The 19,419-nt window shown below is 37.3% G+C and overlaps 1 protein-coding gene across 1 annotated transcript in view; it reads left to right on the plus strand.

The window, feature by feature from the left end:
- LOC139729930 (regulator of G-protein signaling rgs-2-like) overlaps positions 1–19,419 on the plus strand; it is a 38,714-nt gene that overhangs the window by 10,391 nt on the left and 8,904 nt on the right. The window contains exon 2 of the mRNA XM_071640852.1: positions 18,947–19,103. Within this exon, the coding sequence (XP_071496953.1) occupies positions 18,947–19,103 (157 nt within the window). The remainder of the gene's footprint in view (positions 1–18,946; positions 19,104–19,419) is intronic.

Raw genomic sequence — 19,419 nt, forward strand, 5'->3', positions numbered from 1 at the left:
TATAGCTGAATATGGGCTATCCAGCCATCTTCTCAGATGGAAAATAAACAAACAATTCATAGACAAGAAAAACATAATGAATGCATTACCCGACCCGCCTTGCAATGTAAGTAGTTTGTATACCATACATGTACGCGGATTTAATAAGCCTTCCTATATTTAATGCTCAAAGTCATCTGCGTTGATACCGAGCATAAACGGTGTTCGGAATGCACAAATCTGGAATTTCTCAGAAATCACTTTAGTGGAAAGAATTGTGATAAACTCTATGACAATTCAATTCAATTCAATTCAATTCAATTCAATTCAATCATAGTTTATTTCCAATCAACGGCCGAATCGTAAATAATATGCTTGGCATTCAAGTCGTGTCCATAATGAGAATTTCACATTAAAATCATAACACAATACATACACAGAACATTCAGCGAGTACTCGGTTTTGTTGTCTTTGTTATCCTTGTTTTTTTTTTCTTTATAAAAGTCGAAGCAAACGTAAAAAAAAAACAACAACTATTTTTGATTTCTTCACATAGAGGAAAAGTCTTTTTATGAATTAGCTTTGAGTATAAAAAACTGAACATACCAAAAGCCAAAGGTAAGAAGCCATACAGAATACTTACAATATAAGGACGTATTCAAGATTGATCACAACATTCAAATTCAATCTTAAGGCTGCATGTACATTTCTAGCTTCAAACGAGCTCCGTTTAGTGTTGAATAAACATGACTAGTCTTAAGGTCTGAAGTTAAATCATCGTAAATGACATAATTAGCGCAAAACCCGAGATTCACACGAAACTTAATGACTCAATAAGGTTAAAAAGCATTATGCCTGTGTTTATAGGAAAAAAAAAATCATCAGAAGATGGTACTTAATACGTCCGGATTTGAGACTTTTTGATGTAAGGACTGATTAGTTTCCTGTCTCTCCAGGCATGCAGGGAATCTCAAATAATGTCATTGTCTGGTCAATGTCAAATCTTTGACATAATTTGATAAAACAAAACAATGATCATCGCGATGTTATGCATGTGAAGGTTTCAAACACTGTGATAACACTCAAACGGACTTAGAAGCATCAGGTTTTTGAAATTGATTTTTGAAGGCTTTTTGCATTGACGTGAAAAAAGAAAGGACTGATGGAAGTAACAATATGCATGCTCTGAATATGTATTTACAATCAGTTTCAAAAGGTCTGGAATAACCTCTGAACTTTAATCGTAATAGGTGAATGGTGATTCACTGAACCGTTTGTGACGGGATTAATCCTTGTTAAATTAATTTTGAATATTTTGACGAGAATGCTGTTGATTATCAAAATTATTTCATTTGTTGAGAAACAAAAGAAAGTGATAATTAAAAACCTTACAGGAATGAAGACGCGATTTTACAGGGAGAGAATTGCACATTTCGCAGTGTTTCATCTTTTGAAAGTTAACGAAGTACCACACGGATATTTCTATTTTTTTTTTCTAGCCCATTAGAGTTTGAAGGAGCTGATCCCAAATTTTGTAGTTTAGGGAGAGTTGACTACACGTGCCTGAGTTAAAGTGTACCGAAAATCAGGAAAAGCATCATATCGGAGAAACACTCAATCTGAGCTGTTGATGATAAATGAAGGGAAAACATTAAACAAAAAAATAGACAAGAAAAACAAAATAAATACAGTGACCAACCCAGAAAAAGCTATGATTACGTAGTTTGTGTATGGTATCCATGTACAGAGCTTCAGGAAGCATTTATGGCTTTGTTTAAAATTATCTTCGTTGATACCGAACATATAAGACAAGTCTGATATTTCTAAGAAAATCGTGTAGTCGAAAGAACTGAGAGAAGCTCTGTCATGGCTGAATCAAGTGATAATCCTGGTACTGAAGTCGTGTCTCATAATTATGTCCTTAATGAGAATTTCACATAGAAATCAGCTTAAAAAACAAACAAGCAAACAAGCACACAAACAAAACACAAAGCGAAACCACCCATAGCACTCATTAGCCTCTACATCTTACAGCAAGGACTTAAAAAAGAAACATGTTTCAAAAGAAAAGAAAAGCAGAGAGGGTCGATTCGAACTTAGAGTGAGAAGACATAGATATAAACAACTATAAAAACAACAAAATAAGACTGCATTGATTTTACGGTTGATCACAACACTTGATTGATTTGATTTGATTTTATTGTTCCACATCTCAAAGCATCAAACATGATACGATCGATTGAACATAAGATTGAACATAGCATCGTAATTACAAAGAATATAAGAGAAGACAATTTAACAAACATGAAATGTGGGGACCTACTAAAAAGCAAAGCTTGTAATGTATAGGTCCCTGTATATATGAAAGTGTTGGTCTTGAACACTTGAATTCAGTCTCAAAGCTACGTGTACATTTTTAGCTTCACGAGAGTTCCATTTACTCAACGCAGTAGTTTACTGGGTTCCTGTAACTTTCCGTGTTTGAGGTCAAATTTATCATAAAATAATCATCGTAATGACTCGATTTTTTTTTCATAGGAACCTCACCGACACGCACTTAAGTGTAAAAAAAACACACCTTATTATGCCTTTTCTGTTTAAAAACAAAATAGTTTCCTCAGGTAATGGTAGTACGTCCGGATTTAAGACTGTTTGATGTAATGGCTGATTAGTTTCCAGTCTTGCAGGTAGGGATTCCTCAGATTATGTCATTGTTTGCTCATTGTCAAATCTTTGACATAATTTTTGTTGATTTGTCGTTTCCTCAGTCCCAAGGATGCAGTACATGCACCTTGGGTTAGGACATACTTTTTATACGCGGAAAACAATTGATTAGCTATAGATAGGCCTACGCTCAGCAAAGAAAAAAGAAAGAAGACGAACTTTTTCCAATTCACATTTTTCATAGCAGACTTTGATAAAAATCCATGTAAAATTATGTATCATATTACAGGCAATTTGATTGGCTATCATCCTGGTATTTTTTTTTCATGGAAAGCGATAATTTACGCATGAGTAAACACGTTCGTGTTGTTTTTTTCTGTCCTAGAGGAGTCCAGGGCAAAAAAGTAAAAAATTGCAGAATTTCGCATTTTTTCATTCATTTGCAAATGCCCTCCAAGATAGCAATGATAACAAAAGACCAATTTAACACAATGAGAGACGTGAATGAAGTAGCAAAAAAAAAATATATATTTTTTTTTGTTCGCTTGTAACTCTATATATCCTCAAAGAAAACAAAATTGGAAACTGAAGCGGAAAAATAAGAAATTTCTGTCAACTCAGACTTAAAATGACAAGAGGAGTAAACCACTAAGTTGATAAAATGATTCGAATTTCTTTATTCATTTCTCTTAATTTCGGAATTTTAGAATTCTTGAGACAAATTCAAGAACCACATTTAATATCTAGCCTCCCTGATTTGAAATAACGTTTCGAATTTCTATAGTTTTATGTTTATGTTGCTTCTTCTCTAATGTAATTTGAATTCGGATTTGACAGTTTCCTCAATTATCGTTTGCCTTTCTGAATCTTTGGGGACAACAAAGACATTGTAAAAAACTCAGGTTTATTCTTCCAAACTAATTCGTGTTCTTATTGTGTTGAATTTGTCTTTTGTTCTTCATTGTTAAATGCAATAGCCTTCGCCATGATTGACAACTTGTTCATTTAAATTCATGATCAGGAGTGATCAGGAGGTCGTAGGTTCAAATCCTGCTCGAGTATGTACGCCCATGATTTTTTATCATGGCTACTACTCAAACACTGGTCAATTCAGTGCTTATTTACGTCCATGTAGGGCAATTTGTCAATCAGTTGCAATGAAAACTTGTTCATTGTTGCAATCTTTTTGTCCCTCGGAAGAGAAAAACGGATTGTGTTCACTCATGCGTAAATTTTCACTTTTTATTGTACAGTGGAGTCCAAGAACTTTGATATTGCATACTCTCGTTACCACAGATTTTTTTTTTTTTTTGTAAACCTATATATAGAGATCAAAGTTTGGCATTTAGGTATTATTCTAACATAATCAGTATAAGACAATATCGATTTACCGAAGTTATGTCACTGATCCAATAGAATTTGCCATAAGACGATTCCACAGTGGGTAATAGTCAAGACGGAAGGGGGAGTGTTGATAAAGTGGACTCATCCGATTGTTATATGGTCATGCATACTCCGAAGTGAATTCGAATTTACATCTATATATTGTGAAATTCACAGACGTTTTCGGGGAAATCACACATCTGTTTCCCCCTCTTTGAAGTACTACCATACTTTGTGTAAATCTTCAAGAGCACAACTGTTACAGTTTGCAGTTTGGAAAAAGTGGAGTTAACTGAACACATCTGAAGGACAACATTAATGCTCAAGACTCAAGAGGTTCACCTCAGTGGTCCTTGGAACCCGGATGTCTTTATATCATAAGAATATTTTGGCAGTGTTTGACAAACCTCGTTTTGAGACTGGATCCAGTTGCCTTACATTGGAATCATTACCGTGGGGAATTTTACCAGGTGTGGAAATTGATGAATAATTGAGGACAAGCTCAGAGACTTTGTGAAGAAATACCGCGCTAATGCTCACTCCGTATCACACTACTGACACGGGCTGCTTTGCTATAGTGGTTGAATATTCATCAAAGGAAACCCCTCTTACCTCTGCACTTGCACTTGATAATGTTACCATGGTGGCTCTGGCCGCATTGCGGTCAGAAGATATTCACGCAGAACGTGGCCAGAAGCTATCGAATAGCAGACTTATCTCACGATGCTGGTTTCTCGGAAAGGCGCTCCAATCTCGCACTCTTCTCCTCTACAATTTCCTTGTACTTGGAGGACACGTACGAGCTCATAAGGATATACAGTCACTGAGAAAAGAGACGTTAGTTTGTTTAGTTTTTTTTTTTTTCTCCCCAGGTGCATCCATAGAATTGTTGCCGGAGGAGATTTAATGATGTTTCCGTCGGAAACGCCAGGTTCAATGCCGCCACTTCCGGTGGGGAAGCAGGGCTTTCAGTAGACTGTATTCCCTTCGCTTAAAACAACGATTTGTTTACGTCTGAAAGAGATTATTTACCATGGTTTCAATTCAATTCAATTCAATCATAGTTTATTTCCGATCATCGAAAATAAAAAAAAACATAGTACAAAGTATACATGTGTTGAAAAAGGTTCAAACGTTTGCAAAAGATTCATGTAATATATATACGAGACAAATTATAGAACAACATATAACATGTACAATATTTAGGAAAAACACTGTATAAATTCTTCGTGGGCGAGCGGAAAATAAATAATAATAAATAATAAATAAGCCATGGTTTGAGGAGATGAAGACAATTCTTGTGACACAAAGAACGTGTTAGGCCTGATATTTGTACCAATCTTGATTAATCCATGATCTAAAATTCCCACAAACAGCAACTCAAAGAAGTCCAGTGTCAATATATTATTATAGCAATACATCTTTCTACAATCAGAATAGTGCGATAGTGTAATAGGGTAAGGAATATTTGTATAAAGTGTTCAGAGTATTTCATACAGGAAGGTATAGTTGCATATATTGCGCTCTGTAGGCCCTATATATTATTTTTGTGGCTATGTGCGACTGTGTTTTCAGAGATCTTTGAATAGCAAATCAGAAACGTACTGTTCGGCGTGTTTCACATGATATTATGCGCATTGCATTGCTGCTCCTTAGTATGTCGGTTACAGCTCGTTATTCCGAAGGCTCTTCAGTCCGAAGATTCGTTATTCCGAAGGTTCGCTATTCCGAATTTCATTTTCGGATTAACAAATCTACGGAATAACGAACCTTCGGAATAACGCCACAAATGTTCGGATTAACGAATCCTTTTTCGTTTTCGGATTAACGAACCTCTAGGTATAGGGAATCTGTGTGTTTCGGATTAACGAACCTGCGGAATAACGAACTTTCGGGATAGCGAACCTTCGGAATAACGAACAGCACCCAGTATGTCTGCTGACACATGATCATGATAGACTATGTTCATAGACTATGTTCCCTAATATTTTCATTTTATTGATTATGTAATTTCTTTAGCATTTTTAACACTTTTTTATTTTGCGGAACAACAATGATCGGTGGGAGCAGTGGAAAGTAAATAAAAATTCAAGTCAATAACCAAATTGCTCTTAGTATTCTTTTGAAGCAAATTATATCCTTGTCATATTCAGATGCAGAACAATATCATGACACCTTTGACATTTTTATTTTTTTTTTTGGGGGGGGGGGAGGAAGCAAGCAAACAAACAAACAAACATAGAGCCATGCCAAGCCAAAAGCAGAAGGTGGTCTTGAAAACTTTAAGAGGTGGATTTTTCCCTTTCTGTGATCATGTCAATACAGCGTGAAATAGATTAATCCATGTGATGAGAGTTATGGATACCACTTACTGGTATTGTCATACTAGTCATGCATATTAATGTATTGCTATCACAATTAGATGTAGGCCTAATTTCTTATGCTTTTCATTTCATTGTTGCTTTTGTTATAATTCAATATCATGTCAAAGTACAGAATGAAGTAAAAGAATGGAAGAATGGAAATGAATTGGATACACATGAAGTAAAATCGGTATAACATAATGATACTATAATATCACTATCAATGAACTAATACATAGATTTCAATTATAGGATTAAGAATCTTGTGTAGTTACGCACTCTTCAGAACTCGTTACGGAATAATTCGTTGTTTTCAAAGGTAGCATGTTTGTCATACTTAAATTATGTGACGGAGCTCATGGAGATATGTTGAGAATTTTTCAAGATTAATGCGGTCATCAAGTGAAGGTCGGTAGTGTTCTGCAGAGACGGCCTAATTTACCTCGGCCGTAAAACGTATGCACATCACAAAATTAATTAAGGCTTCTCTCGGTGTGCTTTCCATGTGACCTTATGACCTAGATAAGACGTAAATGAAGGATGGTTTACCGAAGCCGTCTCCCAGTGATATCACGGCGAGTGGTGAATACCGGTCCGCCACCAGATTTTATTAATTAAACTCGCAGCCTCACGCAGGCAGGAAAAGAGTTTTTCGTCACGGCGTGCGCCGCGTGTTAAAGCCATTCACACAGGCGGCCATTCAACACGCACGCACGTTGCATGCCACACGTCGGTTATGATTCTGGCTCTCACCAGAAACATCAATATAAACTAAAGTTAAACAAAAATGAATTACTAGACACACAACTAGGCCTATCTTTTGATTTTTGTTGAGTCACTTTTCATCGGTGGTATATAGGGCATCCGCAAACACTGTTCTTGTGTAAGTCTTGGCCTAAAAATGCCCGCTTGATTTAAAAGATCCTTTGAAGAAATCCAAGAAAAAATACATACAGATTCTGTTGACCTGCTTCCGACTCCATCAACCACTGCCGAGTGTTTCTCCCTCTCTCCCTCTCTCCCTCTATCTCTCTCTTTGTCGCTCACTCTCTCTGTATTCCTAGTATCCTTCATTGCTGGCCCCCGAAGAAAATGTATACGACCAGGCACATAATTTCCTCTTTAAGACGTTTCTGGGAAGAGATTAACCAATGCCGCTCCCAGAGACGAAAGTTATTGTCCGTGAAGATGTGAATTGCAGAGGGAGTATACTGCTGTAGACTTGCAGTGTTAATGACTATCAAATCTGTACATTCCCTAACGAATAATATGAACATGAAACAAATAAAAAATCGACCTTGTCATTTGGATTTCAGGCGGGTGAAACTTTGGACGATGTTCTCATTGGAAACGCCAGCCAATAAGCCGCAATAATGATGTTGAAAATGATAATCTGAATAACCTCGGGTAATGGACGGTGAGGTATCTCTGCCTAGAACTAGTCTATCATGCGACCAAAAGGTAACTCAAATGTATGTTATGGTATCGAGCCGTCCCCTCTGGTATGAGGCTTTAAACACTTTGTCCTTCGGATAGGATGTAAAATTGAGGTCCCGTATGCTAGAAAGTCACAACCCATGCGAGTTAAAGATCCACCTTTCGCTTCCTCGAGAAGATCAAAGTGCAAGTCCAGTGAAGCGCATGGTCATACAAACATCCCAGAAATCATTCGAAAGATATTCCTTGTTCGCCAGTTGTTAGCTAAAGGTATTAACCATGCAGGCGTACAACTGAGTTGATGTACTGAATGGATGTAAACTCTTCAATTCCAGCGCTGTGTAGAAGGCACTCTGTTTCTCACGCCTTAGATTACCCAAACATTGCTATATTATCATAGAGAGATGGATATACGGGAGTAAACAACTTCTCAACACTCAGTGTTGGCTAACAAAACAGCCTTTATTATTGGACTGATGAAGGAATTATACCCTCAAAAAAAAATGTTAACATGCATGGTGATATTTCGAACAAAAACAAAAATATCAAAACAGACAAACTCCAGAACAAAGAAGGAAGATAGAAAAGATATCAACGGACATTGGAAAGACGGGGCTACAATAGAGTGCCGTGTTCTAAGATTTATGTAGGTTGAAATACCAGCATTTTTTTCAATAGTTGGCCAATTCAAGTCGACTGTTGTATGTATATATGTATATCTAATCTATATTGTATATATACTATATATACATACATATACATACAATAATAACAATACAAGCTATTCACATCAGTGTGTGTGAGCGCGCATCTTTCGCTGATCGCCTACTTTATTCTCTGCGTCTATGTGCTGCATCTTGTATTTAAAACAGAGCAGAGATAGGGAGCTGAAGACCGCTTATCTGCTTGTTTTTGTGTGTTCATGAGAGTTGCATGATTTTTCTCTAGTAGGCCTATACTCCCTAAACAATGATGCTCAGGCAAGTTACACTGAAATGAGTGAGAGAGGGAGAGAGCTTGCTGCCATTCTTCAAGGCACTTTCCTGGCAGCAATAAATGTCTGCAATCTACAATGCCATTGATAGCTTGGTTATTTCTCATCGTGCAAAGATTTTTTTTTTCTTAAAGCTCGCAGCACATTATCATGATTGTATAATTTTATTTTTGACAGCTAACAGGCTAAGGAATGAATGAAACTGCGTCCTTGATCGCATGCAGTGGATGCGACTTAACCTTTGGTGTACTTTGAATGCCGATTTGCACAGAATAAAAAAAAAACCCAACAACATAACGATGTACATAAACTGGTGTAAACGATAGGAATGCCCTTTGGCAATCAGTGAAAGTCACCATTGGACAGCTTTGCCGAGGAATCTTTATCTGAATGTCTAGGCTTCACACAGTGCATTACTCTTTAGATGGTTTCACCCATTAACAGCTGCACATCTACTGTGGCTTTGCATTGTCTTCGAACGCTTCTTCTAATACCATATTGTTCTAAACATAACCACATGCACTGAATATGCGCATCAGTGTGTATTTGCTGCATCGCACCCTTACCTTTCAATTGTTCAGGGCTCCAGTAATAAGACGTTGCTGTATGAAATTTGATAGTACACAGAATCAAATGGCTGAATAGAAATCTATGAACTTGTCTAAGATAATGAGGTGAAATACGATTGATTTGTCAAGGATAGAGGAAGTAAAATGTCCCCATCCTGCAAAGGGAGGCAAGGGAAGTGACTGGTAATGTATCGACATGGCGCACTAACGCCAAGCCGGGACTCCACAGCTAGAATATACAATGAAACCGTACAAGTGTTCCGACACCTCCAAGACGAGATTGATATCCATAAGATCATCCAGAAAACATGTCTGCTTTACCACAATAGTTATTCATATCCACAATCTTGGAATATACAGTTATACCGATTAATAGCCTGTTGAGATGCTGATACATTGTAAACACACACACACACACACACACACACACACACACTCACACACACACACACACACACACGCACACACACACACACACACACACACACACGATATATATGGGAAAGATATACGTATTGTATATAATTAGATATATGTGTATGATATACAATCATGATAATGTTATATTGTACATACGTATCGTATCCAAGTACACAAATGATAATAATGTATGTATGTATCATATAGATATATGATAGATATGTATCCATGTGTGTATGTATGTGCGTGTCGGTGTGTGCTTACGTGTTTATTATATGTTGAAACCATATACCTACTTCTTGGTGCGCTATGTGCAGATGTGTCCAGATTTAAAATGACGTGCGCCTCGGCCGTTAGTATCGGTTGCGTTTATCAAAAGTGAGTAACAAAGGTTCTTACTGGATATTTCTTAGTGTCTTTGTTCATGTTGAGACTTGTTGACCCCCCCCCCACTCCTACCCCCAAAAGAGGATGCTCAGAGCCCCTGTCAAGTTTGTAAACTCTTTGGATAAATGATCTTAAATGTGCATAGATCCGCTATGATAGTCTTCAATAGGATGGTCTTCATTGCGAAGTATCCCCCACAGAAATAAAATACAATGAAAATGATGAAAATGCCCAAAAAATCTGTCAACTTGACTTATCTTCATTAGATGTCAATGTCGTCCTTTGCAAGTCACACCTTACCCTGGGAAGTACACTTTTATCGAAATTGAGTTGAGTAATCGCTTGTCGTGGCCTTGTGATCGTGACCTCTCTCGATCTGACATCTGGCCATTGTAATATTATGCCTGATTGATTGCTATACGTACGGAAATCAGCCAGTTAGTACCAAGATATCAACTTCCATGCCTATTTAAACGCAGAAGACATTTTGGGGGCTACCTACATATTATTTGCTGGAAAATAACACTCTATGATACAATAATAGTAAATATTCCTCGGGTGAAATAAGGTAAGAACGTCCAGAGCGACGATCGATGCAAGGCATTCCTGCAGAAACCTGAATAGATTATATCTCGCATTGTAGCTGTTGTAGGCTGTGAAAACTATGGTATATAGCTGAAAATGAAATTTTCCATACTTCGATTTTTTTTTTTTCATTTCCCTGCGCAGCAATTGAAGTGATATTTATTGCAGATATTTGTTAGCGGTATTGCGAAAGGTTCCTTCACCGGTAAACTGCATTTAAAACCTTGACTCTTTCACGCCCGATTTCATCACTGTTTGCTGGATGAGGTTGTATGAAAAGAATTATGAGCTTCTTGTTTTGGAGATATCAGCGAATGACGTCAATGCCGTTGAAGTAACTTTTCCTTAGGTAGCCTTAATTCTTTCCTGAATTTGTTGCTATTGTTTGCTTTGTTCGAGTCAAGAAAGTCACTGAAAAATGAAGGCAGAATACTTCTTGCTGCATGCAAAATTGCAAGTCGAGCGTGAAACACTGTAGAACATGAGCGCATATCTGAGAAGGCACTCATCGTTATCCGTTGAGTGTACAGCATGTGGGTTCCTCGTCCAAACCTCCTCGCCTGAGATAGCACAATTACTCTTCTACTCCACCCATCTGGCATGGATATAAGCGGACGGGAACAAGGCCGGCCATTGTTCATTATCGGGCAGAAATAACCAGGACCCCGGATGAGTCTAAATCAGGCATGGGGTAGACGCATGCATTGCGAGCTGGCGACCGATTTTGCCATGCAATTAGTGCCATCAAATAGTCCCTGAGCAGCATAATTGTAAGAGAGCAAGTAGAAGCGTATTGATATTCCTGGAAAGTAGGTACCTCCCTCTCTATCTTTTTTTTCTTCATTTTCTTCTCTCACTTTAGGTATATTCGTATATATTCTATATTTATGTCCGTGTATTTTGGTGCACGAGCATGGTCAGGTTTTGATCTGATCAGAACTAAAATCAAGCAAGACTTTGTACTCCTTTTTCTTGGGGGGGGGGGAATCCTTACCTTTTCGTGACACAGTAGAGAATCCCCACATTCTTAAAAGTCTTAAGATTTCCTGATTTTACAGTATCTATGAAGTGGCGGGAGGGGTAGTGGGGGTGGCAGCGTGATTGCCAAAAATAAGATTCATGCTTTCATTTGTTTTCTATTTTTAGTTGTAACGAGATATACAGTTATGTAGGCCTACTATTTTTGCCTCATTAACAACAATTCTTATAAAAGCACATTATTATGTGTATGCGCATAAATGAATTAAGGCCTACACATAAATTCACAGACAGAATCACAGGCTTTATTATGCGCACGCTCAAAAAAAAAATGCATAGGTAGGCCTATAAGATATCTCTCTCTCTCTCTCTCTCTTTCTCTCTCTCTCTCTCTCTCTCTATATATATATATATATATACATATATTTATATAATATATGAAGTGTTTGTTCGCGAAAACCGATAAGTCCATTTTTGAAGATTTTACAGTACGGAGTCTGTCATAAAGTACTAAATAACACCTTTTAAATGATATGTTGGTCACTACATATAAAGGTACATTTTTTAAGTTATGGTTAAAAGAAGCAAAAATTTTCTTATTATTCTCTCTATTTTTCTTGGCCTTTTATCGCAAATATCTCCATTTGGTAAATTTATGGACTTATCGGTTTTTGCAAACAAACTCTTCATTATATACACATCATGCGGCTTCAGAGAGACATTACTTTTCTTCACAATGTCTCCCTAAACCTGGAGTTATGAATATATCATATATATATATATATATATATATATATGCATAGATATATATGTATATATGTCATAAGGTCATATTCATGTATTGCGCAACATCAATGGACTCGAAATTTGACAGGGTCCCCCATGTTTTCCCACTCTTCCGTGTGTGTATATTAATTATGTACGATCATCATCACTATAGTTATCAGTGTTAAATATAATGCAGCATTCATGGTTTAATGACTGTAAAATAAAATGAATGATTGTAAAATAAAATGAATGACTGCCTAAAATAAAATGGTGACAATGATAATGTTAAAGAGGGTTATGTATACGTTGCCTGATGGATTGTGTGTTTCATACATATATGATCTTTTGCTTTTAATAGTGAAGTAAGTTGTTGATTTTTACGATACTTTCGTCTTGTTTTAAAAATTCCCATGAACATTAACTATTCCGTTCAAATAAACAAACGAACAAACAAACCTTTTTAAAGAAAAGTACAGGTTGAGGAGAGGCACTGTAGCTTATATTATTTGGAAATACAAACCATTCTTTGTCCAGATACAAACCAAACAAAATCAGAAGCATACAAAATTCGAGTGGTAATAGACATTATTCAATTCATTGAATGATAGCGTTGATTTCTAGAATGAAATCTTCATCATTGCAGGGTATCAGTAATCTTTGACGAAAATATGAATTTGTGACAATTCATCGTCACTTATATTGCCACATTATGAACCCTAGAAGCAGCTGAAAAGAATGAAGAAACAACTCTAAAAGTGTTTTTGACATTTTACTCATATACTTAAACACAGCAACAAATAAACAAATAAACGTAATGTTTAGATCTGTAATTACTTTACTGCGCATGAAAGAATACTAGTAACACTCGTTCTCTATAGAAGGATAGAAAGTGAAGAACTTTGCATTCTTCTGCTTCGCAAGTTAAGGAATTGATGTTAACACCATCTTAGGATAATTTTATACAGCTATATGAATCAAAGACCTGAATACAAAAGCGAATTAATTAGGTCATGACGAACGTTAATAGTTTGTTCGCCGTAATAGAACTGGGTGATGATTGCAAAGATTAATAACAGTACAGGTATAATACCTGTGTTATTATTTATCTTTGCATTGTTCTTTAAATGACAATATAGTAGGATTCCATCACCGAAGGATCATATTGATTGTGAAACGGCAGGACGCATGACTTCTAAATTTCTACACACTTGGTTGACAGAAAATGAGATTTTTCCTGCTACAACCTGCCACGTAAGGCTATACATACGAAAGTGGCGCCGCGAGTTGGCTTCATGTCCTACCATGATCGGGCAATAAACACAATAGCGCCGTGCATTCCCCCACACACAACTAGTCTCATTCACCCCACATTAGGAGCATCACACACAGCTACACACAGTGCCGCGGCGAGCGCACTGTGCAAATCTACAGCGCTTCTTGGTAAGGTGCACACCATAGCCCGTTCTATGTGAACCTAACACTAAGTACACATCGGTTGCTGTAACGTGAGACGCGGCCGCCATGCTGAGGATGAACCCGCCGCCATCTTGCCCCACTTTGACTTATCATATTGTATGTCATCCATTTGAGGTTGTCCAGCTTTGTGAATTAAGCATCTTGCTTAAGGACTGATAAAGTCACATTACTCTGTTAAAAGATAAAGCAACAGAGTACACACGTTATATACTGGGTGCACTGTGCGACCATCCATCCTCAGAGTCGGACATATTTCTTCACTTAAAACACCAGTCCGATCCGCATCGTTGAAACCACCTTACGAAATGCTACCTGGATCTTTTGCTGCGACAAGGCTCAGATTTAATCCAGGAATCTTAACACGGGTGTATATTCTTAAAATCAACTTTTCCGAGTACAAATTAGCCTCTACCGTACAAAAACAAATTTGAAATAGATTTAAAATATTTTTTACTGCAATACCAATCAAAACATCTGACGACACTCGCTGGATTAAAGCAAGAAGCTCACTTAGTAAGGCATAGTCAACTGCAGTAGGTAGACGTTGCTGGGTTGTGATGCTTGCCGTATTACTCTAGGTTGAACAGTGATGAAAAAGAAGTGTGCTGTGTTTTGTATGCCGAGAGGTAATAATGGCATTTAGAGTGTGGTTGCAATGCCAGGCCCAAGATGACTGCTGCCCTTTACAGTCTAAGAAAGGGCAACTAGAATAACCACCAGAATATCTGCTTCACACGTTGGCATTTTGGAAACTAGCACTGTCATAGTACAGAGGATCATGCTCCGGACTCTTGAATAAGGGGGTCATGGGTTCGAATCCTGCTGACTGACGTGTTCATCCTTTATTGGGTCATTTTACAACCATCACCCTCTTGACTCGAGAGTACATACGTAGCTACAGCTAGGAGCGCTTGGGTAAAAATGTAACGCAATCTTATAGGAGAGCAGTGTTTAACACTCGAACGGATACCATTAGTAAAGAAGGGACCATAATGCAAAATTATTTTTTGAAGTCAGTAGTCGTTATGTATATCACATGGTCGTTGAACTCAATTTCGACTTAAAACGTATAACAAGACACGGAGTGTCCTGAAACCCCCTCTGTGCAAACGGCGTGAATATAATTATGACAGGTTGGTTAAGCAATTTCATACTTACACATTATGCATTCCCTGAAAATTCACTTTTAGGCTGGCCGATATGCAAAGCAGCCACCAAGATGCAAGCTAGATTCTAGATTCAAGTAATATCATGTCATTGTTAAGAACAGGTTGATACGGGAGACTTCGTAATGAATGTAAATGTTATACTAAACCTCAGATCCAGAGATAGAGATCATAAGGCGTTGAATGTGGGGACCTTAAAGTAAAACCTTTCAACGGAAACAATAAGGACGTTGCCCTTTCCTGTATCGGTTTTTATCACTTGCAAGCAGAGGGCATGTCACACCCTTTTCTCTATAATAATAATGATAACAATAATGATAATAATAATAATAATGATATTGATAATAATGATGATTATAGTGATAATAATAACAATGATAATGATTATGATAATTATGATAATAACAATAATAATAATGATAATAATGATAATAATAATAATAACAATAATAATAATGATAATAATGATAATAATAATAATAATAATAATAAGAATAAGAATAATAATAATGATATTGATAATAACAATCTTAAGAAGACGAAGAAGAAGAAGAAGAAGAAGAAGAAGAAGAATATACGAAAACATAAAACATAATCCAATAAATCATTTGGAAGATTAAACAAAGGTCTGCCAGAACGTAATTTGTTCACCGCAATTCTTTTCCGTAACTCTGATAGAAACATATGTCTCAAACCATACGTTCTCTATAATCAACACCTTTATGATTACGTAATACTATCAATTTATGAATACACCAAAAACTATATTCATAAATTCATCTACTTTTTCTTCTTCTTCATAGCTCCTTAATAAAAGTGCGATATTGATGTTGACATAAAAAAAAGAAGGGTCTTTTTCGACTGTATTATTAGTGAGAAAATAGTGTTTATAGCGCTGACAATATGTATATTATGTGTCGTTTCGTAATGGCGGGTTTTTCCAAGCTGTACATCCCCAGGACCGTAATTTACCTCGGAAAACAAACAGACAGACGAACGATCAATCGAACAAACATCAACGTGTCCGTGTTTGAATCAGCGCAGCTGGCCTCCCGTTCACCTCATGCCATTTTCTCCCCCATGATGAATGAGCTCTAATGAATATTCTTTTCATTCGCAAATCCAGTGTATCGAGCGGGGAATCATTGTGAGAGGGTCCATGACCAGTTTGGGTTCGAGCTGTCCGACGGAATCTATTCCAATTAATTTACGGTACCCGTAATGAACGTAACATCACGAGATCTGGCGCGCCAACGTTTAATGATTATTAAATTGCCCCATAGATGCCTCTGTGAGGCAGCTCTATGCATACCTGCCTACGAAACATCAAATTACGGCTGCTGGCATGATGTTTTGTGAGTAGGATACAGCCTAGGGCGGAGTGCACCTATCCATACATAGCTTCGGGGTTTGCTGCGAACGATTTTACTATGATTATTTTCTTGGAATACCAAGAGGCTTATCGCAGACTTCATAAATTCTGTATAGCCAGTATAATGTACAGAAAGTGGAGAATTATAATTTTCTTTTTGGTCGCAATTCGTATGTTGACTCTCATCTGCTTCTCATTGTAAGCGTGTGAAGTCAGAATGGAATTGCATATTTCATATTTTCTTAAAATAATGCTTCTTCGCCCTCTTTTCATTGTCTTTGACCATGGTGACCCTCCGTATTCTCAAAGTCTCTTTCTCATTTTATCTCTATGTTAGCCTTTTATGCGTCATCCCGCGACATGTATATCACAGGCGCAACTATTGCTGTGATCCTTAAAACATGAAATGTGTGAAAGGTTTCTATAACAACTCCTATGTTTTGTCCTGCTGTATGTTCAATTCATCTCCCCTGTGTAAATAATTGTGATGATGTACGTTTTCTTATGATTAACAACTGAACCGAACTGAACTTATCATTATGACAGCTTGGGCGTTAATCTTGAGAGCATTGACGATGTTGCTACTAGTTCTACAAATTAAGATGTTCCTCTTTAAAAAAAACCCGACAACAACACAAAAACAAAAACTCATTTGCAAAATTTGTTGTGCTACAGCACACAAACTTCAAAGCTAGTTGGCGAATGTTAACTTGAAAGCGGGACGTTCTTCAGTGGATAGTATACAAAAGCCGCGACCATCTCTTACACTCCGTAATGCATCTGCGTAGGCTGCCCAGAGGTCTTTGTACCTTCCATGTCTCACATCACTGGGTTGGCGTTTTCAGGACAGCCTCCAGGGTGGCCGTCTGGGAGAAAAAAAAAGTGCCGAAGTGGTTGGAATTCATTGTTGTATATAAGGGCTCCTCAAGTCACCACACAAGAAAGGTGAAACAAAATGTGATCATCATCATTATCATCAAAATGTGATCATCATTATTATCATCAAAATGTCACCGTCATCATTATCATCAAAATGTGATCCTCATCATTATCATCAAAATGTCATCATCATCGTTCACACGTTGGAAATGATATTTCTGATAGAAAAAAATTGGAAGCAGAAACTATTGGAAAGTCTTTTTGTCCTTGCAACAGTATCACAATCATAATGGCTGGATGAAATCTACGAAGATGAGAGGATGTTTGTTATTCTTTTAAAATGTGTTTGTGAGTTTGTTGTGTATCTTCTTGATTTTTTTTTCTTTTGCTGATCTGTCGATACATAAATGAAAAGGTTGCTAAGTTCGTGAAGTAGCACGACGTTCAAATTGAATATCTTAGCAGAAATCTGCAAAATCGGCTAACAGTTTCGGCTAGAAAGCAGTATGGTCATGATGGTTAATATGCATTAAGATGTTTAGAATTATCAGTAAGTAACAAAAGGCCATGATACCTTTATTTTATGTGTGCTAACAGTATGCTAGGCTGTTTAAACAAAATTGTTACAAAGAGCAAAATGTAGTTATGTATAGCTTCAATGCGATCCCAGCCAGTACCAACCATTCACTGCGTCAAAATCCAATCCAGGCAAAATTCACATAAAACATGCAAATTTGAAATGTTATGACTCAATTCATCGGTTGAAAGTTACGGGTAGCCAACGAACCCCGATTTCCATGGTTAACGCGCCACTATCTTGAACATTGCCAAAATTGTTTGACGAAAGCGTGACGTTAAGAAAACATTGTGTCATTTATGTGATATTCTCGAATGAATTCGAACATTAAAACACCGAAAGGAGTAAAAACAAAACAAAAACAGAAGCATTAATAAATAAGTTTTACACATTTTCATTATGTCCACTGAGACAGTTTAGCGTACATTTTAAGTAATGACATCAATAAATCGTCAAATGTGAATTCTACTTTTCAACTCAATGGTAATCCTTGAAATACAGGTAAATCGTTTCACGGTTAAACCTATCGTGAATTTCAATGTAAAGATCGGATTTAAGTTCAGAGGCTAGTACAGTGATATGTAGGCCTACTGTAAAATCCGTCATACTTTTCATTCAAGATAAGCACAATAGTATAATACAGGCACTAAAGAACACAAAATACGCACTCTCTGTGTGACAATTCATGACGTGTCTCAAGAAAAAAACAATTTTATTTACAATGTTTTTTTTTTGTGTGGTGGAATGATGTATACGTGGTTATATTATATCATTCATATAATATATTTTTTGTGTGCAAATTTTCTCTTCGCGAAAGGCAGTGACTGTAGCAGTGTTGTAGACCAACCGAAGTAACGGTAATAATAGTGTTGCTGGTGCTCTTATTGTCATCACTGCTAACTTTTAATAGCTGACACTCTGCATTTTATCATGTGTTCTTTATTGACAGCTCGCAGGTATAAGTTGCTGGTAGTGGAGATGAGAGAGCAGCGGAGAGGGCGAGAGAGAAGCCCTCAGCCTTCGCCGGGATCGCAGCCGCAGAGTGACCGGGGCAAGGGCTCCAAGGCCTGCTGTTTCTGCTGGTGCTGCTGCTGCAGCTGTTCGTGGTAAGTTCAAGGCAGGTCCGGGTCTCAGGGGTGAGGTCTCGACAGCCTACCCCGCCCATTCCCAGGCCTGCTGACGGGGACGCCGCTCGTCAGACTGGTATATTATCGACAAACAACAATATTTCCCATTAGAAGTTGAAACTTGTGAGGATCTTAAGCCCTTTCACGTACTGAAAGATTTAGCAGCGCCTTGATCATGTTCATGAACTTGAAAACTTGCCATGAGCGAGACAGACAGACAGACAGACAGACAGACACACAGACACACACACACACACACACACACACACACACACACACACACACACCATCTCAC

The sequence above is a fragment of the Diadema antillarum genome, unplaced genomic scaffold, assembly GCF_040938485.1.
Source record: "Diadema antillarum isolate AM-2024a unplaced genomic scaffold, OU_Dant_1.0 scf00000020, whole genome shotgun sequence".
Classification (NCBI taxonomy): Eukaryota; Metazoa; Echinodermata; class Echinoidea; order Diadematoida; family Diadematidae; genus Diadema; species Diadema antillarum.